Source organism: Saccopteryx leptura, chromosome 2, assembly GCF_036850995.1.
Source record: "Saccopteryx leptura isolate mSacLep1 chromosome 2, mSacLep1_pri_phased_curated, whole genome shotgun sequence".
NCBI classification, from domain to species: Eukaryota; Metazoa; Chordata; class Mammalia; order Chiroptera; family Emballonuridae; genus Saccopteryx; species Saccopteryx leptura.
In genome coordinates this window covers 314383685-314406264 of record NC_089504.1, presented here as the reverse complement: position 1 = coordinate 314406264, position 22580 = coordinate 314383685, and the positions used below count along the sequence as shown (strand labels likewise).

At 43.0% G+C, this 22580-nt stretch overlaps 1 protein-coding gene across 1 annotated transcript in view; it reads left to right on the top strand.

The window, feature by feature from the left end:
* The window catches only part of PARP12 (poly(ADP-ribose) polymerase family member 12), a 39983-nt gene that overhangs the window by 7054 nt on the left and 10349 nt on the right, over positions 1–22580 (top strand). The window contains exons 3-7 of the mRNA XM_066362855.1: positions 1490–1766; positions 5164–5265; positions 9540–9663; positions 15751–15946; positions 20665–20806. Coding sequence (XP_066218952.1) covers positions 1490–1766; positions 5164–5265; positions 9540–9663; positions 15751–15946; positions 20665–20806 — 841 coding nt within the window. The remainder of the gene's footprint in view (positions 1–1489; positions 1767–5163; positions 5266–9539; positions 9664–15750; positions 15947–20664; positions 20807–22580) is intronic.

The following is a 22580-nucleotide window of genomic DNA, read 5'->3' as shown; positions in this document are numbered from 1 at the left end:
ATGTAGGGGCCACCACCATGAATGGAGCACCCACTGTGTTCCAGGTATTGTGTTAGCTACTTTGTGCATTTCCCATTTAATCCTCACAATTACCCAGCGATGTGGGTAGAATTATATTCCCATTTTAGGGATTGAAAAACTGAATTTCAGAGCTGGTGAAAATCTCTCCCAAGGTCATGCAGCTTGCAAGTGACAGAATGAAGGTTGGAGCTCAGCCCTCTCTGGCCTTTCTCTTTGGGGCTTCTATCCCTAGAGGGAGGTCCCTGCCTCTGAGTGGAATGGGTGAGCCCCTTAGTATTCTCTCATCTGCTTTCCATCTTCAGGAATTCAGAGTTTAGAGGAGAAGAAGCAGTTGATTCAAGTTCAAGTCCCAGCTTTGCCAACAACCTAGTTCAGCAGCCATTGTATGTGTCAGATTGTCCTAGTTAACCTAGGACAGTGGTCGGCAAACTCATTAGTCAACAGAACCAAATATCAACAGTATAACGATTGAAATTTCTTTTGAGAGCCAAATTTTTTAAACTTAAACTACATAGGTAGGTACATTCCTTATCAAGGTAGCGCCTGCACGTGGTATTTTATGGAAGAGCCACACTCAAGGGGCCAAAGAGCTGCATGTGGCTTGCGAGCCGCAGTTTGCCGACCAGGGACTAGGACAAGCTGGTTAACTTCTGAGTTCGTTTACTCCCTTGAGAAATAAAGGGCTATACTTTGTCCTCTCTAAAATGCTTTAAACCAGGGGTCTCCAACTCAGCATGTGGGCTGCAGAGCAAGATCACAGCCGTTTGGCGGGCCGCACTAGGTCTACAAAAGGCAATTGTTACGCAACACTTTTCTCACTGCAGTTGAAAACAAAAAAAAAATCAGTACAACAAGCACAATTGTACATGCAGTTTACTCAGTGTCACAAAACGACCAGAAACTGTAGTTCTCATCACAACTGCTGTTAACTAAGCTAATATCTAGCTAGGATGCTAGAGAAATGAAAAATACAAGTAGGCCCCTAGGCTTACTTAATTTTATCCAAAATATTTTGAACTTTGTGGATTAGTCTGCGGGCCGCATGCGGCCCGTGGGCCGCGAGTTTGAGACCCCTGCTTTAAACCCTCAGAGCCTCTTAGACCCTGAATTGTAGGGAAAAAAAGCTGAGAGAAACTGGGGCCTGAGTAGGGGAAAGTTGGTAAATCAGGGGGAAGGGTGTAGGTAAATATAAGAGTTGTTAGAAACTGTTATGAAATTTACATTAAAGTGTCTCTTGTGAAGGAGCGCTCTGATCAGTTTGATGTTCTTTGGATTTTCCCAGGGGAGGGCATATGTTAGCGGCCATCCATCTAGAGTGAAGGGTATTCTCATAACTCTGTGGCCATGTAGATGATGGAATTGCAACAATGGCTAGGTCTCTGGAAGAACCACTTCTAACGGGTGGACTGATCAATAGGAAGATGGTGTCACATGAGACCTTCCTAAACTGCTGTCTTTCCTTCAACAGATCTGCCTTCACTACAACAAAGGAAATGGACTCCACGGCTCTTGTACCTTTCAGGAGCAGTGTATCAAACTCCATGTCTGCCAGTATTTTTTACAGGGCGAATGCAAATTTGGCACAGGCTGTAAGAGATCTCATGATTTCTCTAATTCTGAGAATCTGGTAAAACTGCAGAAGTTGGGCATGAGCTCAGACCTGGTGAGCAGGCTACCTTCCATTTATAGAAATGCTCATGACATCAAGAATAAGAGCTCTGCTTCCAGCCCACAGGGGACTTCTGGTAAGGCAGCCAGCTCAGCTGGAGATGAAATGGAATGTGTGACTTTGGTTAAGTCTGTGCTTCTTTTTGTAAAATGCCATTAGTGATCCCTTTCTAGCTAGTGGGTTGTGAAGATGAATTGAAACCATGGTCATGAACAAGCAAGACATTCTATGAAAATGCCAGTTGTAGCTAGTGAATGGATTCCCGCCAGGCCATATTTGCACTGAGATGGGTGACTGCTTCTTTCTGTAGCCATCCCTCTGCCCCCGACAGCTTGCCTTTCAATGAGGGACCCCAGAATTAAGGATGCCATGCTGCACAACTCTAGGCGTTGTGCATTGTGTTCTGTTCCGATTTTTAAAAGATGAGTAAATGAAGCATAGTTTAATGATGGCTTTCTTCTTCGTACGAGTAAATGCAAATTTTAATTTTTTTTTTAATTTTTTTTTTTTTTTTTTTACTTTTATTAATTTTTAGAGAGGAGAGAGAATGAGAGAGAGAGGGAGGGGGGGAGGGAGGAACAGGAAGCATCAACTCCCATATGTGCCTTGACCAGGCAAGCCGAGGGTTTTGAACCGGCAACCTCAGCATTCCAGGTTGACGCTTTATCCACTGCGCCACCACAGGTCAGGCCAATAAATGCAAATTTTTTAGTTATTGTAAATTTGCTTTATTCACGCTCGTCTCTGGCATCTGGACAGGGCCTAGCTCACAGTAGACACTCAGACATTTGTTGAATGAGTGAGCATGCTAGGATAATTACATTTTTCTTAAGGAATGTCAGGCTTAGTGACAGGCATCTGGGGGGATTTTGAGCAGAAATTGTTTATGTAATAAGTATGTCTTGAGTACCTGTCGTGTGGGAAACAAATAACATGGTCCCTGATGGAGGTTGTGATAAATTGGCGTCCCTTGTATTTCACATTATGGGCTGTTGGTTGGCCATTGTTTCATTCAACAAATTTTAGTGCTTGCCATGTGTTAGTCACTGTCCTGGGCGCTTGTTATGTTTTGGTGACTCTGCGACACCAAACAAACCCACATTCAAACCCACTTGTTAGCTGGAGTGATATCTAGGAGTTTTAATAGACCCCTTTCTAAAATATCAGGTGTCAGGACTGCCAGCAGACAAACTTACCATACTAATCTTACTTGATTTTCTTTTTTTTTCCGAGACAGAGACAGACAGGAAGGGAGAGCGATGAGAAGCATCAGCCCGCAGTTGCAGCACTTTATTTGTTTATTGATTGCTTCTCATGCATGTCTTGATGGGAAGGGTGGGGAGAATAAAAGTGGGGTGTGTGTGTTCCAACCAAGCCAGTGACTCTGGGCTTCAAGTCAGTGATCTTGGGCTCAAGTCAGCGACCATGGGGTCACGTCTGTGATCCCATGCTCAAGCTAGTGACCCAGCGCTCTAACTGGTGACCCATGCTCAAGTTGGGTGAGTCCACTGTTCAAGATGGCAACGTTGGGGTTTCTAACCTGGGTCCTCAGCATCCCAGATTGGTGCTCTATCCACTGTGCCACTACCTGGTCATGCTAATCTTACCTGTTTTTTTTTTTTCTTTCTTTCATTTTTTATTTTTTAGTGAGAGGAGGGGGGAGGCAAAGACAGACTCCCTCATGCACCCTGGGGTGATGCTCTGCCCATCTGAGGCCCTTGCTGTATTGCAACTGGAGCCATTTTTTTTTAAGCACCTGAGGCAGAGGCCTTGGAGCCATTTTCAGTGCCCTGAGCCAACTCGTTCCAGTGGAGACCTAGCTGCAGGAGGAGAGAAGAGAGAGATAGTGGAAGGGTGGAGAAACAAATGGTTGCTTTTCCTGTGTGCCCTGGCCGGGAATTGGATCCAGGACATCGGCACGCTGGGCCAACACTCTACCACTGAGCCAACCGGCCTGGGCTAATCTTACCTGATTTTTATATTTAATTATTATCCTTGCCATATGTGTTCTTATTTACATTTTCTTTGATTAATTTTGGTTAATTTCTTTCAATAATATGAAGCCTAAAAGTAGACAGGTTTTGCTTTAACTAGATCTTGAAGAGTTCAATTGGATTATGGCCTTGTTAGCAAGGGAGGGTAGGATACCTGCCCTTGGGTATAGAGGGAGGTGACCTCCGGGGTACCACAGGTGTAGGTTTAGAGGCTCAGCCCGTGATCTGAGGGGCACATCAAAAGAAAAGGGAAGATGAATAACAAAATAACAGGTGATCTGAAGTAGAGATGGTTCACTATATACTTATATATGGGGGTAAGGGGGTGTATTAAATGTAACCACTAGGTAAAGGCTCAATGTAGCACTACTGGTAAAGGTAAACTTTGGAGTCACTTACAGTATACCCTGTTTATATTAAAATAGTAATTAACCTAAAAGTAAGGTTTTATTTTGAGAAGTATACTTTCCATATATTGTTTTTTCCTTGGTATTTGTACCCAATTCTGATAGTTCATTAACAAATATTGCTATTAAAATTAAGTCCAGTTTATAAAGTGCAGCCCTCCACTGGCCCTCTGGCATCATCACCACCTTAGATACAGGTGGACTCTTAGGCTGTCATGTGTTTGGGATAGTAGTTCTCCCCAGGTTCCTCCCCTGCAGGTTCTGATTGAGTCAGTCTAGGGCAGAATTGGGCATTTGTATTTTTTTATTAAATGTTTATTTTATTGATTTAGAGAGAGGAAGGGATGGGAGAGAGAGAGACAGGAACATCAACCTGTTCCTGTATGTGCCCTGACTGGGGGTCACACCAGCAACCTCTGTGCTTCTGGATGATGCTCTAAACCACTGGTCCCCAACCTTTTTTGGGCCATGGACCGGTTTAATGTCAGAAAATATTGTCATGGACCAGCCTTTAGGGTGGGACGGATAAATGTATCACGTGACCGAGATAAGCGTCAAGAGTGAGTCTTAGATGGATATAACAGAGGGAATCTGGTCATTTTTTAAAAATAAAACATCATTCAGACTTAAATATAAATAAAACGGAAATAATGTAAGTTATTTATTCTTTCTCTGCGGACCTGTACCAAATGACCCACAGCCCAGTACCGGTCCGCGGCCTGGGGGTTGGGGACCACTGCTCTAAACAACTAAGCTATCCAGCCAGAGCTGGGTACTTGTATTTTAAAATAGGTCTTCTGGTGAATTGGGTACACAGCCAGAGCTGAGAAAAGAGCTCCCATGGCGTCCTGATTTGGCCTTGGGCTCCCTATCTCTCAAAACACAGAGGACCCACCTATGGCCTGAGGGTGCTGTTATCCCGAGCTTTGTAGGATTTCATGGGTTGCTTGCCCACTTTTGTCTTGTGCTGAGATCTGAAGAGTTCTGTTTCTCTCCTTTGTATCTTGAACTACTCCAGCCTCATAAATGAAGCTTCCATGGAAGCTGATACATCTGTGGTGTTTCTTTGTAGAAAGAAGAGACAGTTCAGGTTCTGTATCCTCAACCACTAGTAACCAGGAAGAGAGTGATGAGATCTGCTTGTACCATATCCGGAAAAGTTGTAGTTTTCAAGGTAAGTCACAGGAAACGCTTTCATCCACATGTGGTGGGATAGCTCCTTCTCCTTCCTGAAACTCTTCTCTGAGACCTCCCTCTCCCCTCCCCCATCAAGAGAGGGTCAGGCCTTCTTAATCATGAGTTAGTGTGGCATTGGGCCAAATCAGTACTGAAGAATTTTGGGGGGAATTGGGATAATAAGAATTATTTGAGTTCATTCAACGAGTAAACCCTTGCTCAGCTTAGCATGAGGTCACAGCCATGCATCAGACACAGATGCCCAGTCTAGTGGGAACAGAAGTGTCCTTTATAATGGGTGTTTGTAGACTTAGAGATGCATTAGAAACCAGGAAGGCCCGCCCTGAGGAGGAGATAGATACCTATGTTCACTTTAGGAGGATGAGTAATTAAGTTGGGGTTTACTCTTCACAGTCCCTCTTTAAAAAAAATTTTTTTTGGAATGTTTTTTTATTGATTTTAGAGAGAGAGGAAGGCGGGGGAGAGAGAAAGACAGGAACATTGATCTATATATTTCTGTGTGTGCCCTGACTGGGGATCGAACCAGCAGCCTCTGTGCTTTAGGACGATGCTCTGGCCAAACAAGCTGTCCAGCCAAGGCCACAGTCCCTCTTTTATCAGAAGTAGTGAATCTTGTATCTATGTGTGTGCTTATGTATTTACTAAACCTTTGTTTTCTACTTACTGCTTTCCTGGGCTTTGACTGAAGAATGATTCTTTCTCAAATTCTGTGACTCTTTAAGAAACAACCACCACAACTTCTTGTTTGGTTTTTAGTCTTTAAAAACTACCTAAGCACTTCATGAATACTTTTCACTTTGTAAGAGAGTCTAATAATACAGAGTAAAGTCTGGAGTTCTCCTTCAGCCTTCCCCAAAGGTAAACACATGCCATGTGGTCATGATGTTTGTTTTACGTAGTTTTCAACAGATGGGAACATGTAACATGTTATTTAACCAGCTTCCTTTGATTAACATTGTGTCTTGAAGGTTTTTTTCATGTTAGTACATACAAGTCCACCTTGTTTTCAAAAACGGTGTAGTATTTGATTAGAGTGATGTTCCATTGAGCATCTGAGTACATATGTGTATTTGCATAGATATATTCCTGGAAATGGCATGCTAAGTCAAAGAATATGTGCTGTATATACATATATGTATGTTTTTAAAATCAACACTGAGATCTAATTTACACACAATAAAATGCACCCATTTTAAGTGAACACTGAGTTTTGGTAAGTATGTATGTACATGTAGCCATGGCTGTAATCTAGATATGGACTAGTTCCCTCATTCCCAAAATTTCCCTGATGCCCCTTTACAGTTAGTCTTCGCCCCCCAATTTCCTGACCCCAGGAAATCCCTGATGTACTTTTTGCTGCTGTAGGTTAGATTTACCTTCTCTAGAATTTCATATAAATAGAAGCATGCAGCATGCATTCTCCTGCACTATCTTCTTTCAGCATGTTTCTGAGGTTGGGTCATAAGGCATATCTGTAGTTTGTTCCTTTTTATTTCTGAGTAGTGTTCTATTGCCTGGATTGACTACCATTTGTTTATTCAGATGGTGTTTATTCATTTGGGTTGTTTCCAGTTTTTGGCTTTAAATCTTCATGTACAAGTTACCATGTAGATTAGGTGTTTCTACTTTTCTTTGGCAAAGGCCTAGAAGTGGAATTACTGGATCATTACTCTCTCTCCATTTTCTCTTATCAGTTCTATTCTATCAGTGTGTTTAACTTTTTAAAAAACTGCCCAACTGTCTTTCTAAGTGGATATGTTATTTCACCTTCCCACCAGCAATGTTTGAGTGTTCTGGTTGTTCTGCATCCTTGCAACACTTAGCATTGTCAGCCAATTTAAAGTTTAGCCATCTGATAAATGAGTAGTGACAGCTTATTGTAGTTTTAATTTGCATTTCCCTGATGATTAATGATAATTTAACATTTATTTTCATGTGCTTATTGGCCATTTGTATATCTTCTGTGAAGTACCTATTTAAGTTTTTTGTCTATTTTTATATAATAGCTTTATTGAGATACTGAGTATAATTCACATACTATACAATTCACCTATTTAATAGGGTTTAATATAGTCAAACCCTTATCATAGTCAATGCTAAAACATTTCATCACCTTCAGAGAAACCCTGTACCCATTAGTAGTCATTCCCTTTCTCCCCTCCAGCTACTGGCAACTGCAGAATTACATTGTCTCTGCGGGTTTGCCTGGATATCTCACATAGATAAAATCATACAATATGTGGTCTTTTGTGACTTTTTGCCCATTTTGCAGATGTTGTTTGATCTCGTTATTTTTCTAATTAATTAATTAATTAATTTTTTACAGAGACAGAGAGTGAGTCAGAGAGAGGGATAGACAGGGACAGACAGACAGGAATGGAGAGAGATGAAAAGCATCAATCATTAGTATTTCATTGCGCGTTGCAACACCTTAGTTGTTCATTGATTGCTCTCTCATATGTGCCTTGACCGCGGGCCTTCAGCAGACCGAGTAACCCCTTGTTGGAGCCAGCGACCCTGGGTTCAAGCTGGTGGGCTTTTGCTCAAACCAGATGAGCCATGTCCAAGCTGGTGACCTCGGGGTCTTGAACCTGGGTCCTCTGCATCCCAGACCGACGCTCTATCCACTGCACCACTGCCTGGTCAGGCTGATCTTGTTACTGAGATAAAAGAGTTTTGATTATTTATACAAGTCTTTGTGAGATACAGGTATTGACAATATATTCTCCCAGTCTGTGTCTTTCATGTTCATTTTGTTTTTATGGTATCTTTCAAAGAATACAAGCTTTAATATTGATAATCATTTTAATATATTTTAATGGTTTGTGGGTTTTTTGTACCTTAAAATCTTTGCCTATTCCAAACTCACAAAAAAATGTTTCTCATGTTTTTTCTGGAAGTTTTATAGATCTAGCTTTTATGTTTAGGTCTGTTACTCTTGATCTGTTTTCTCTAATAATTATTTCCTTAGGTATTGATTATTCTGTGTGAGTTAGTGGCCTGTCCATGTAATTTTTCCTTCTGTGATAGGTGACTCTTGGTTGTCTGCTCATGTTAGTACTCAGATTCCCTGTGCATCGTGGATGCTGATTCTTATGCCTGTCTTAATGGGGTAGAGGCAGTACATCTTGCTTGGTGGGTGGGCTGCTAGCATGTGTCCTAGGACTGGGGACTTTGATGACTTTCTCACAGGCTTCCATCTCTGTGGCCCTTAACGTCTACATTCACATGTTCTGTGGGACAAATAGCAAGGTGGTTGAACACAAGCAAGGCACTGAGGGAGTGCCTGCTCTGGTGGGTCCCAATTGCTGTCATTGCAATTGCTGGGGTATCTTTCTTGTTCCTGGTTAAATTGAACTTTGAATTTGTGAAGCCCCCAGACCTTTCCCACTTCTGCAGCAGCTCTCTTTTGCATACTTAGTATATTTTTTCTTCTTCTTTTTCTATGTCAGTTTGATTCGGTTTCATATTTTTGGAAATTCTTCAGTAGATATGGTCTTTTGATCAGAACCTCATAGAAGATACTGAAAGGTAGAGAGAGTGTGTGGGCGGCATTCTGGGTGAGGGTTTGGTTTGAGCCAAGGCAAGGCACATCAGGAGTGCTGGGAGCAAGAGGGGCCCTGGGGAGCACAGGGAAGGTATAGGGGGAGCTGTAGGCTGGAACCCACAGACCTGGGCCAATTCACTGTGTGTCTGCAGGAGCAGGGCAGTGTATAAAGACCTTCATGGTGAGGGGATGTGTTGAGGAGAGGTGAGTATGTTAGCAGCCAGAAAGATCAATGTGTACTTGAACCACACTGCTGCCCCATTTGCGGTCAACCATTTTCAGGGTTGGGATGGTAGAGATAAATCTGCCTTTGTTTTTTGGTGTGACCGCTACCTACCTGTCACACAAATAGCAGTAATGTATAGTCAGACTACCACCTGCAGGGATAGAGCCTTTGACCTTCTTATGTTCAGCTTCTTTACTATCATGAGATGAAATTCATATATAATGTAACCTGCCAACATATGTCATTTAAAAATCTGTGTAATGTCCTATTAAAAAGGGAAACATAAAAGGGTATATGTAATAAAATATATAGTATTTCAATATTTAAATGCTTAGATATGCCTGTGCTAAAAAAAGACTCCCTTATAAATTCTAAAATGTTCCCAAGTCAGCATGCAGCACCACCACACTCATTGAAAACTATGGGACTAGGTCATGCTATCTAATGCCAAAATGTCTTCTTTGTATTTTTATTTTAGAGAAGTGCAATCGAGTTCATTTCCATTTGCCATATCGATGGCAGTTCTTGGATGGAGGCCGGTGGAAAGATTTTGACAAAATGGAGTTTATTGAGGAGGCGTATTGCAATCCCAAGAAAGACAGGTAAGAAACGGGTCACTGGTGTCTGCTTGTGCCTGGGCTTTTGTGTGCAGGGTGGGAAATTTAGACAGAGCAGGGTTATTTTTGATGGCTCTCCCTCTCATACACACTCTGTCACACATACTTACACACTTAATAAGCAGCCTGATCTGGAATCTCTGGGCTGGGACTTGGAAGTTAATGTTCGTACTGGGGCTTTGGTGCCTCTGCTCTCCCACCTTCCTTTATTTTCAGGGAGAAGCTGCGGGGGAAGGAGGTGGTGATAACAAGTGAGTTCAGAGCTGTTGGGACTGATCACGTACATATAGCCTGAATGATTAGTGCAGAAAAGCAAGAGACAATCACTTGTGAAACTTTAGCCTTTGCCTGTGAAGCCATATGGCTGAACTGCTTTTATCCAGCCTTTAACTTTCTTTTCTAAGTATGTCTCTGTATTTTCACTTAGTCAATTCAGAGTAAATGGGTAGTCCCTTATTTTCAGATACTTACCATGTCTTGGATTGAACTTGCTAAAATATGTTGCCAAGAGAATTTGAGCCTACTTTTTGAGTGGATAAAATAAATTTGTGCTTAGAGTGCAATTGTGTGCAAATTACTCTGGCAAAGTATGTGAAACAAATTATTCCCCCAAGGAGGATTAAATGGCTCACAAACCACCCTGTTACTCTCTCCCTCTCTCATTCTGAAGCAAAATTTACACACAGTGAAGTGCAATATATTAAGTGTATAGTTTAGTGAGTTTGACAAATGCATACTCATGTGGCCAAGATTGATCTGGGTATAGATTATTTCATTACCCTAGCCCTGCTGCCGCCCTCAGTCAGTGCCCACCTCATAGGCCACTGCTGTTTTGATGTCTGTCACCATAGATTAGTTTTGCCTGTTTTGACCTTCATCCAAGTGAAACTGTGCACTGGACTGTTGTGTCTGGAGTCTTGCACTCTGTTCTTGAGACTCATCCAAGCTGTCTTATCTGCTGGGCACATGCACACGGGCTTCTGCAGGGCAGATGTTCAGGATGAAACTGCTGCGGGGGACAGGGGTAGGCTGGGTTCATCCTCAACTCTGCCAGCTGATGCCACTTCCCACCCCCATTAGCAGTCTCTTGTAGTGATATGTCTCCCTAACGTTTGTTATTGTCCTCCATCTGAATTTTTCCCAGTCTGGGGGTGTAACTTGGTATCTCCGTTTGCATCTTCTATGAGGAAAAGTGTCTCTCCATGTGTTTGTTGGCCATTTGTGCTTCCTCTGCTGTAAAATGTCTGCCCTAGTAGTTTGCCCCTTTTGGCAGGGTTGATGGGGTTGTGCTGTGTTTTTAGTTACTTACTTAGTTCTACGCATTTTTTAAATTTCTGGATATTAAATATGTTGAAAATATGTTCTTCCTGTCAGGTTATGGTATTTTATGAAGAGAAGTATTTCTCGGTCTCATTTTTATTGTTTTATACTTTTTGTGTCATGAGAAATCCTTTCTTATCCCAAGACTGTAATGAAATATTTCTGATTTTTTTTTTTTTTTTTTTTGTATTTTTCTGAAGCTGGAAACGGGGAGAGACAGTCAGACAGACTCCTGACCGGGATCCACCCGGCACGCCCACCAGGGGTGACGCTCTGCCCACCAGGGGACGATGCTCTGCACCCAGAGCCACTCTAGCGCCTGGGGCAGTGGCCAAGGAGCCATCCCCAGCGCCTGGGCCATCTTTGCTCCAATGGAGCCTCGGCTGCGGGAGGGGAAGAGAGAGACGGAGAGGAAGGAGGGGGGGGGGGTGGAGAAGCAGATGGGCGCTTCTCTTGTGTGCCCTGGCCGGGAATCGAACCCGGGTCCCCCGCACGCCAGGCCAATGCTCTACCGCTGAGCCAACCGGCCAGGGCCGAAATATTTCTGAATTTTTAAAGAAAAGTTTTAGCTGACTGTTTAATTTCTCCCTGCAGGTGGTGAAGTATGGGTCCAGTTTCATGAGGTAGAAAATTTTTTCCATTGATTTGAGAGAGGAAGTAAGGGCAGGGGGAGAGAAAGAGAAGCATCAACTTGTTCCACTTAGTTCCATTTAGTTGTGCATTTATTGGTTGCTTCTCAGATTTGTTCCATTTAGTTGTGCATTTATTGGTTGCTTCTCAGATGTGCCCTGACCAGGTATCAAACTCATAACCTCAGTTCACGGGATTGATGCTCTGTCCACTGAGACACCCTGCCAGGACCCAGTTTCTTTTTTATATTTTTTTATTTTTCTGAAGTGAGAAGCGGGGAGGCAGACAGACAGACTTTCCGTATGCGCCCGACCCAGATCCACCCGGCATGCCCACCAGAGGGCGATGCTCTGCCCATCTGGGGCGTTGCTCCGATGTTACAGGAGCCATTCTAGCGCCTGAGGTGGAGGCCATGGAGCCATCCTCAATACCTGGGCCAATTTGCTCTAGTGGAGCCTTGGCTGCGGGAGGGGAAGAGAGACAGAGAGGAAGGAGAGGAGGAGGGGGTGGAGAAGCAGATGGGCGCTTCTCCTGTGTGCCCTGGCCGGGAATTGAACCCGGGACTTCTACATACCAGGCTGATGCTCTACCGCTGAGCCAACCCGCCAGGACCCCAGTTTCATTCTTTTGCAGATGAATTGCAGGTTTTGCCAAAGACCACTTGTTAAAAATTTATTTAATTTAAAAATGTAAAAATTGGGGTAAAATATACATAAGATGTACCATCTTAACCATTTATAAGTGTACATACAGTTCAGTGCCATAAAGTACATTCACTTTGTGTGCAGACACCACTAATAACTATTTCCAGAAGTTAATTTATTTTTAAGCCAGTCAAAACTGAGCCAAATTTGGCAAAATGTTAACACATTTTATAGCTTACTTTCACACTCAGCTGCCAAATACTACTTTTTAAAAGTAGGCCATCTTTTCCCCACCAGCTCCTGTGTCAGGTGCCACCATAGCAATATGCACCTGTCTCTGGCCTCTTCTGTCTCATTGTTTGGCTTGCACCAATACAACAGTCTTACCTCGTAATGCTTTTAGTTACATCTGGTGAAGCCAATCCCCACCTTGTTTTCTTCATATTTTCTTGATTGTTCTTGGTCTTTTGCTTAGAAATTTGACAATCTGCTTCTCAATTTTTGCAAAAAAACTGACTTTTAAAAAATTGAAATTGCATTGACTACTGCCAGTGTGGAGTGAATTGACATCTGTGATGCTGAGACTTTTCATATATATGGTAACATCTCATTTAGTTATATCTTTAATATCTTTTAGTAGTTCTATAATTTTCTCTATTAAGGTCTTGTATATTTTTGGTTAGGTTTTTTTTTCTTTAAGGATCCCTTAAAATTATTTTTACCCTTTGAATAGTATCAATACAACATTCATATATGTCCTCACTCAAAGGGTTAACAAAACACTCACTACTCAAAGGGTTAAAAACTTTATTTTTTATTTGTATAATTGACATACAACACTATGTAAGTTTAAGGTATACAGCACAATGACCTGTTTATACTTATTTATTGCAAAATGTTTGCCATAGTAAGTTTGATTAACATACATCACCTCATATGATTATAAAAATGTTTTGTTTCTTTGTGATGAGAACTTTTAAGATCTACTTTCTCAGCAACTATCAAATACAGTATACCAGACAGCATTGTTACTTGTAGTCATCATGTTGTACTTTCCATCCCTAGTTAAAAAAATTTGGGGGTTATATTTTTCTCTCTGCCAATGCATAGAAATGTAATTGAAAGTTGTATAATCTTACATCCTGCAACCTTTCTAAAATATCTTAACTCATAAGAATTGAATGTTGCCCTGGCCAGATAGCTCTGCTGGTTAGAGCATCATCCTGATATACAAAGGTTGTGGGTTCGATCCCCAGTAAGGGCACATACAGGAATAGATTGCTGTTTCTGTCTGTCTCTTTCCCCCTTCTTCTCTCTTTCTAAAATCAATAAACTTAAAATAAGTATCTACTCTTAATTTATGTGAATTGTCCGTATACTGATAGTTATCTATATATTCTAGATAACTATATATAGAAATTAATATAATTGGTGAATTAATATTTTTATTTCTTTTTCATTCTTGTACACTTTATTTCTTTTTATTGCCTTATTGTGGTGGCTAGGACCCTCTGTATCATGCTGAATAAAAGTGGTAATAGTTGAAATATTAGTTTTTCTCCTGATTTTAAAAGTAGTAACTTTTAAATGTTAAAATAGTACACACTTAAGCCTGAATAAATGTTTTGAACCTTTGGCCTTGTTAAGGAATTCTAATTTTATTACTAATATGCTAGGAGTTTTTTTTAATTATATATGTAAATTGGGTTTTATTGAGTGTTGCTTCTGCATTAATTAGGAACTCCTATAAATGTTATAGAATTTCTTTTTGCAGCTTGACAAACTGTCTTTTAATTAAAAGTCAGTTTACTTATATTTGTTGTGATTACTTAAACATTTGAATTAATTTTTACTAGTTGTTCTGATTTTTACAATTTGACTTGCTTTTTCTATGTTTTTCTCTTTTTGTTCTTTTAGATTTTTTTTCCTCATTTTTTTTCTTATCTGATAGTTTGGAAGTTATGTACTTAATACCTGTTCTTTTACTGGTTAATCTAGAAATCTAAGTAAGTCCTTTAACTTATCAAACTTTACTTCCAACAATTTAAGTTAATTTATATTTTAAATCATTCTCTCAAACTAGGAAAGAATCTTGAACACTTGAATTCTGAAGTAGTTCCATTCAAGCCTATTTACTACTTGTATGAATTCAGGCAAATTACTTAACCTTCCCAAGTCTCTGTTTCCCCATATGTCAAGTAGATAAAATAATAGTTCCTACATCAAAGGGTTATTTTGAGAATTAAAAGAAGTTAATATATGTAAAACACCCAGAACAGTGCCAGGGATAGAAGATGCACCATATACGTGTTGCTTCTATTCTTTTTTGTAGTCCTAGAAGTTGGAAATTAGCATTGTTTTATATAGTCACTATTGCTTCAACTTACACATTTATCATTTAGTTTTGTGCTCAACATTACTTTACCATATATTTCCTCATGGATCATTTTCTTATTTTAAGTTCATCTCCTAGAAGTTATCTTACTAAACGTCTAGTTGCAAATGTGTTTTTTGTCTGAAAGTATTTATTTCATCCTGCTCCTTTAAAGATTATTCCATTGTTTCCTGGCTTCCTTTGCTTCAACTTAGAAGTTAGCTATAAGTCTAAAGCAGGTAGAATAGTTTCCTAGACCTGCCTTCACAGTTTACCATAAGCCAGGTGACTTAAAACAGAAATTTATTCAGTTCTAGAGACTAGAAGTTAGAAATCAGGGTGTCAGCAGGGCCACATGCACACTGGAAACACACAGCATTTGTTAACTCTCATTATTTTGGCTTCTAAAGCTTTCCCTTTCTGGCCAGCACAGCAATGCATTTAGAACATTTTTAACCAGCATTTTCTGTGTAGTGAAAAGAATGTTATGGTAATGGGTTTTCCGTATAACATTGACTTTATTATTTTTGCATGGCAAACTGATCTTAAAGCAGTCCTTTTCTTGCCCCTTGGAAACTTTTTTTTTCTTTTTTGTATTTTTCTGAAGTTGGAAACGGGGAGGCAGTCAGACACTCCCGCATGTGCCCGACCAGGATCCACCCGGCATGCCCACCAGGGGGCGATGCTCTGCCCATCCGGGGTGTTGCTCTGTTGCAACCAGAGCCATTCTAGAGTCTGAGGCAGAGGCCACAGAGCCATCCTCAGCGCCCAGGCTGGCTAACTTTGCTCCAATGGAGCCTTGGCTGCGGGAGGGGAAAAGAGAGACAGAGAGGAAGGAGAGGGGGAGGGGTGGAGAAGCAGATGGGCGCCTCTCTTGTGTGCCCTGGCCGGGAATTGAACCCAGGACTCCTGCACACCAGGCCAACGCTCTACCACTGAGCCAACCAGCCAGGGCGGAAACTTATTATTTAAAATGTGCATGTCACATTTATGTTCACATCTACCACCCGAGCATTTGGAAGACCACAGGTGGAAGCTGAGGCGTGGGGCCTATGTTCATTTGGCTGGTGGGGTTTTAAGTATACTTCTCACTTTCTTTTGCAGAGTCCTATATCCTGATTTGCTTGGTATTTTTTCCTTTGAGTATGTGAACTTTGAGTCTATGAAGTTTGGTCCTGCCCAGCTTCGCCGCCTCTCTACAGCCTCCTCAGTTACCAAACCTCCACACTTCATCCTCACCACCGAGTGGATTTGGTACTGGTCTGATGACTTTGGTTCTTGGCAGGAATATGGAAAACAAGTAAGTGTGATGGAAAGAGGGTGAGTGTTTCCTCCTGAGAGTCCCTATGGATGACCCTTCCAAACATGGGCACAGGATTGTTCTGAGTGGGGAGGGGAGGTTCAGTGAAAGAGCCACAGATCTCCACATTTATTGACTCACCTGTTTTGCAAGGAATTATGGCCAGATGAGCTAATTTGGATTTCATTTGTCCGAGGTTTTATCTTTTGAACGATTCAATATTTGTTGGCTCATGAGATCAGAGTGACTGAAAGTTGTAGTGAGGTCATGTTTCTTTATTGGTTTTGTTAACTGGGGCTAGAAAGATACTTCTCTTACTGTTGAACAGGTAACTGGAGCAAGTGCTTGCATGTGCAGGAATGTTTTTATAATAAAAGTTTAAGTCTGAAGTATAAAGTTTAAGGATTTTCTTTTTTTTTTTTTTTTTAAATTTTAGGAGAGACAGAGAGGGAGAAAGAGAGGAGAGACAGAGAGAGAAGGTGGGGAGGAGCTGGAAGCATCAACTCCCATATGTGCCTTGACCAGGCAAGCCCAGGGTTTTGAACCGGCGACCTCAGCATTTCCAGGTCGACGCTTTATCCACTGCGCCACCACAGGTCAGGCTAAGGATTTTCAAAGCTGGCTTTCCACCTTTTTTTTTTTTTTTTTAGAGAGAGAGAGTCAGAGAGAGGGATAGATAGGGACAGACAGACAGGAACAGAGAGATGAGAAGCATCAATCATCAGTTTTTCAATGAACCTTAGTTGTTCATTGATTGCTTTCTCATATGTGCCTTGACCACAGGCCTTCAGCAGACCGAGTAACCCCTTGCTCAAGCCAGAGACCTTGGGTCCAAGCTAGTGAGCTTTGCTCAAACCAGATGAGCCCGCACTCAAGCTGGCGACCTCGGGGTCTCGAACCTGGGTCCTCCACATCCCAGTCCAACGCTCTATATCCATTGCGCCACTGCCGGGTCAGCTGGCTTTCCACCTTATCCATCCCAGCAACGTTAACAGAAAGTGGGCAAGAGTAAGAAAACGGATTTATTTCAGGTATTGATTTGGAATCTGGATCAAATAACTGCTGCTATAAATTATTTGAGGATGTTCATTGATGGATCACATTAAAAGGAATCTCCTGGTCACCTGTAGAGGTATAAAGTATGGGAAAGTCGCCATTTTTATAGGGACAGCCTCTCCAAAATGGAAATTGGGTGTGTGGACCCAGTGGACATTTGTACTTTTTGTGGTTGCATGAGGCTGTGTTCAAGCTTTAGTTTCTTATTCTCAGATGCACTTAGAAGATCTTCTTTGGGAACACTGGAGTGTAAGCCCCATGAGGTCAGGAAGGTGTCTCTTGCCACTGATGTGCCTCCATACCAGGGATGATGCCTGCACCAAGCAGATCCTTGGGAATAGGTGTTGGCTGTTTGAAGGACAGAGATATTGTTGCCTTAAGCCCATCAGTCAGTTGGAGATGGTCAGTCTCAGTGGTGGCATGATTTGGACCTTACTCTGCCTCCATTTCTTCTAGCACCAGCCTGTCTGCTTTGGCTGTTCCATCTTCCCCCTTTCCCACTTGACTTCCCTTCTCCAGCATCCCGAGACTCTGCTCATCTCTCCTGCCATGTGGGTTTGCTCAGGGAGGCGCTCTAGCTTTGCTCTCGGTTTGGCTAGGAGCAGGAGGAAAGGGGTCATGTGTGGCACTGAGAAAGGGAAGAGGGTGATGGGTTGGTCATACTCTAGGAATCGAGTTGATTTGGTAACAGCATGGAGGGACACATGGCAGACAAGAAACACTTAGCAGATGTGGTAATCTTGCACCTTTTGTTCAGCAGTTTGTCTCCCTCTGGGGGAGGCAAGCTCTCTGGAGCTTAGTGGTTTGCCATGGGACCCTAGGGATAGAAAGTACGTTTCTCTGGGTGGCTTCCCAAACTAGGTGTCACTTTGGGGACAAGGGACCTTTCTCCTCCAAACAGCCTACACTTAGGGTATTCCCTTTTCTATGTCACTATTCCTTAATGCAGTGTAGTCAGAGTGCATAACTTGGTTAGAATCTCTGGGATGGCTCTGTGGGTATGATTGACACGCCCATATATGACATAGACATAGTGCTGGTGGTACAGATGCACTGTGGGGACGTGGGGACGTTCAGCTGTATGGTCTCAGTTTGTACAATCAGCAGGACTGCCTCATAAGGTGACCTTTTTATTCCAGCCCTTTTTTTCTCATACACTTCAGATGTGACCCCATATTTTTATTTGTTTCTTAGTTTTCTGCAGATTGCCAGTTCAAGATAGTTTTCTCTTGATTCTCAGAAAAACTAGGTTTTTTCTCTTGAGCTCAGGATGTACTCCCAAATTTCAGGTCCAAATTGCTTCCACCATATTAATTTCCTAGGGCTGCCATGACAGAGTACCACAAACTGGGTGGTTTAGAACAACAGTGATTTATTTTCTCATTTCTGGATGCTGGAAATGGAAAGCAAGGTGTCTACAAGGTCATGCTTCCTCTGTAACCTGTAGGGCAGGGGTCCCCAAACTATGGCCCGTGGGCCGCATGTGGCCCCCTAAGGCCATTTATCCGGCCCCCACCGCACTTCCAGAAGGGGCACCTCTTTCATTGGTGGTCAGTGAGAGGAGCATAGTTCCCATTAAAATACCGGTCAGTTTGTTGATTTAAATTTACTCATTCGTTATTTTAAATATTGTATTTGTTCCCGTTTTGTTTTTTTACTTTAAAATAAGATATGTGCAGTGTGCACAGGGATTTGTTCATATTTTTTTTATAGTCTGGCCCTCCAACAGTCTGAGGGACAGTGAACTGGCCCCCTGTGTAAAAAGTTTGGGGACCCTTGCTGTAGGGAATCCTTCCTTGCCTCTTCCTCGCTTGTTGGTTGCTGGCAATCTTTGCGTTCCTTGGTTTGTAGATGCATCCCTCCAGTCTGCGTTTGTTGTCATACGGTGTTCTCCTTGTGTGTTCATGTGACCATCCTCTTATAAGAACATCAGTCACATCAGATTAGGGGTCTCTCTTAACTATATAATTACGTCTGCAATGACCCTTTTTCCAAATAAGGCCAAATTTTTGAGATATTTGGGATTAAGGGACACAAACCCTTAACCCAGCAGTTCTCAACCTGTGGGTTGCGACCCTGGCGGGAGTTGAACGACCAAAACACAGGGGTCACCTAAAGCCATCAGAAAATACATATAGGTGACCCCTGTGTTTTGGTCATTCGACCCCCGCTGGGGTCGGGACCCACAGGTTGAGAACCACTGCCATAACCTATTTTGTGTATAAAAGAATTATTGTTCTTGGCCCACTGAAATTTATTGTGTTAAACTTGATGTCCCTGAGGTGCTGGGCTCTAGGATTCATTACCCTGACCTATATCCTCATTGGGATTTTCTCAGTAGGGTTCTCATGTCAGCTTACCTTTTCCACTTTACCCCTTTCCTATGATCTCTGCTTTAATCTCTGAGGTCCACAATTACCTTCACCCTTTTGTGTCTGAGCCACCTATTCACCTACTTGGAAGGAAAGACTCCCATATATTCCTCCACTTACCAAAGTCTGACTTCTGTCCCCATTATTGTTCATCTGGTCATTATTCAGGAGGGGGACACAGCCGTACACAGCCCTCACTGTACCGTAGACACTGGCAAGGGGCAGAAGGCTCAGGAAATCCATGGCACTTTAAATCTTTGCCTAGAGTGCTGCTCACTCCCTTCTCATTCTCCTGGCATTCTTGCTTCTCCCCTCTGTCCTTTATGGGCTTCTTTCCCACTCTCCTTGGTGAATGGTGGTGTTTTCCAAGATCCAGTCGATACCCTCATTGTTCCCACTTGTATGTTTGCACTGGTGATGATGTTGATTCTTCTGGCAGGGGTGCCCCCCTCAAGTGAGCTGTATCTTTGTCTGTAGACCAGAATCCTCTTCAAACATCAGACTTGTGTATCCAGACACCTGCCTGATATTTCTGCAGTTCCTTTGCTTTTTGTTCTGGGAGCTGTGCTAAGTGCCCTGCATGCCTTATTTTAATTACTTCCGACCCTTTGTGGGTGGCATGATGCTGTTGTGTTATGTGATTTAAGTACTATTATTACTTCTATTAGAGAGGTGAGATAACTGAGGCTCAGAGACGTTAAAATAACTTGCTGAGGTTATAGAGTAAACAGGTTTGGGCCAGAATTCAAACTCAACCCATTCCAAAATCTTAGATATCCTATAGGTGATTGGAATGAGGATGAGAGATCAAATGAGTAATTGAAAAAATAGAAGAGCTCTCCAAGGGACTAAAAAAGCAAACAAGGATGACCGCCCTCTGATAAAAGGGTGGCAGGAGCAAGACTGGACAGAGAAGAGGCAGCAGTGCTCAGGCCGTGCAGTCAGGCAGCATTTGGGAATGCACTGTTGATGTTTCACCTTCATCTGAGTGCTGTATCACCCGTTATGAGTAACCATGGGCCTTCTCCTCCACGGCTCCCATTGTGCTTATTCTGGTTAGCAGCACCTATGTTTACAATCTTTTGTTTTCCCAGGCATCTTTTAGGAAGCAGTTGTGTTGGCTTCTGCTCCATGCCTCCCTTTTCTGCCATATCCTTGCTCCCTTCATGCCTCCCCTATGACACCAGTACCACTGTGGGCACGACTTCAATGTGGCAAGGACAGCAGCAGTGTCTGTATTCATCACTGTAGATTGTTGCTTCATGAAGTGTCTGGCTTTTCACCTTGCAGGACGTGGAGCACCCCACGGCCACCATCAGCAGCAGTGATTTGGAGAAGGCCTACCTGGCATACTGTGCATCAGGCTCTGACACCAAGGCAGCCACTCTCAAGTTCCAGGCTGGAAAGCACAAATATGAGCTAAACTTCAGAGGTACTTACTGCCCTGCTACCCTTATGCAGCAGGGCCTGGCCATCTGCTGGCTGTGCCTTTCCCACGTCAGCCCCGGAGGAGCTCTGTACATGCAGCGAGGGCCAGGAAAGAAAAAGGGGTGCTCTCTGCTGCTGCAGTGCTTCCTGTCCAGAAGGGGAGGCAGGCCTGTAAACGGGATGCCAGTCCCGTGGGGTCGGGGAGGGGTGGGAGCAGAGGAGCCCGAGGTGGGCACAGGAGCCCAGCAGTAGAAGTACAGGCAGGGTCAGTGTCTGCGCAGGGTGGCTGTCCTGCTGGCCGTGGCCAAGTCCTTCTGTGTCTGAGGATTAACCTTAGTCCCTGACAAGTGTTATGGTGGTTTGCTATGCAGCTTTGCTTCAAACTTCAGGTGTGGCCATGTTAATCTTTCCAGTAGATGCCTTCAGTGTAAGTGGGCTTCTGGGTTAAGTGTATGGTAGATGGACACATTGATAAAAAGTCGCTGGGAAACACATTTCTATATTCTCATGGTCACCTGAAACTAGGCCTAAATGACTTGTCCCTTTTACCTTGACAAAGGCAGGCCAAACACTCTTTGGCCAGGTCTTCCAGTGATTTGTGAGGACTTTGAATAAAAAAAAAAATTATTTAGAAAATTTGATTTAATGGACAGAGCAGGAAGTCAGGTGAGGGTGGGGAAAAGGGCACACATGCGGCTGGGACTGCAAACTGCAGGAAAGTCATGTTCACCCAGACGGCCTCAAGCTCACCCAGGTAGACACATTTGTTGCTGCTGTTGTTGGTAGGTAACAGCAGCCACGGGAGAAGCTTGAGATGAGTTAACTTCTCACAAGCTTACTACCAGGTGTAATGAAAACAAGTTTCAGACCCAAATCTGCCACTCATATTTATTAATGAAATATATACTAGGAAGTAAGTACATCTAAGAAACACACACAGGCCAAATGACTGGTTCTGTAGGATTGGCAAAGAATTGGCTGTTCTTTTAGGGACTCTTTTTTTTTTTTTTTTTTTTTTTAATTTATTTATTTATTTATTTATTTATTTTTTGCATTTTTCTGAAGCTGGAAACAGGGAGAGACAGTCAGACAGACTCCCGCATGCGCCCTACCGGGATCTACCCGGCACGCCCACCCAGGGGGCAACGCTCTGCCCACCAGGGGGCGATGCTCTGCCCATCCTGGGCGTCGCCATGTTGCGACCAGAGCCACTCTAGCGCCTGGGGCAGAGGCCACAGAGCCATCCCCAGCGCCCGGGCCATCTTTGCTCCAATGGAGCCTCGGCTGCGGGAGGGGAAAAGAGAGACAGAGAGGAAGGTGTGGTGGAGGGGTGGAGAAGCAAATGGGCGCTTCTCCTGTGTGCCCTGGCCAGGAATCGAACCCAGGTCCTCCGCACGCTAGGCCGACGCTCTACCGCTGAGCCAACCAGCCAGGGCCCTCTTTTAGGGACTCTTGTCCCAAAAGAGTCACTCGAAGTAAATGCCAAGAGGCCTAACTCTATAATTTGTTTGCTGGCATCTGTCAGGAAGAATCTCCACCGGCAGGGCTTGCTTAGGGGCTTACCATCATGTATCCTCTTTAAGGGTAAATTAGGGAAAAGGCCTCACTTTACTCTGTGGAGGATAGGAATATATATGTTTCATATACACACACGCGCGCGCGCGCGCAGGCAGTCCGCATGTCTTGAATAATTTTCAATTTCACTAGTAAAAAACCCATTTAAGATTCAACACGATGTTAGTCAACAGGTCAGTAAAATTTGTGTGCTAATAAGCTAC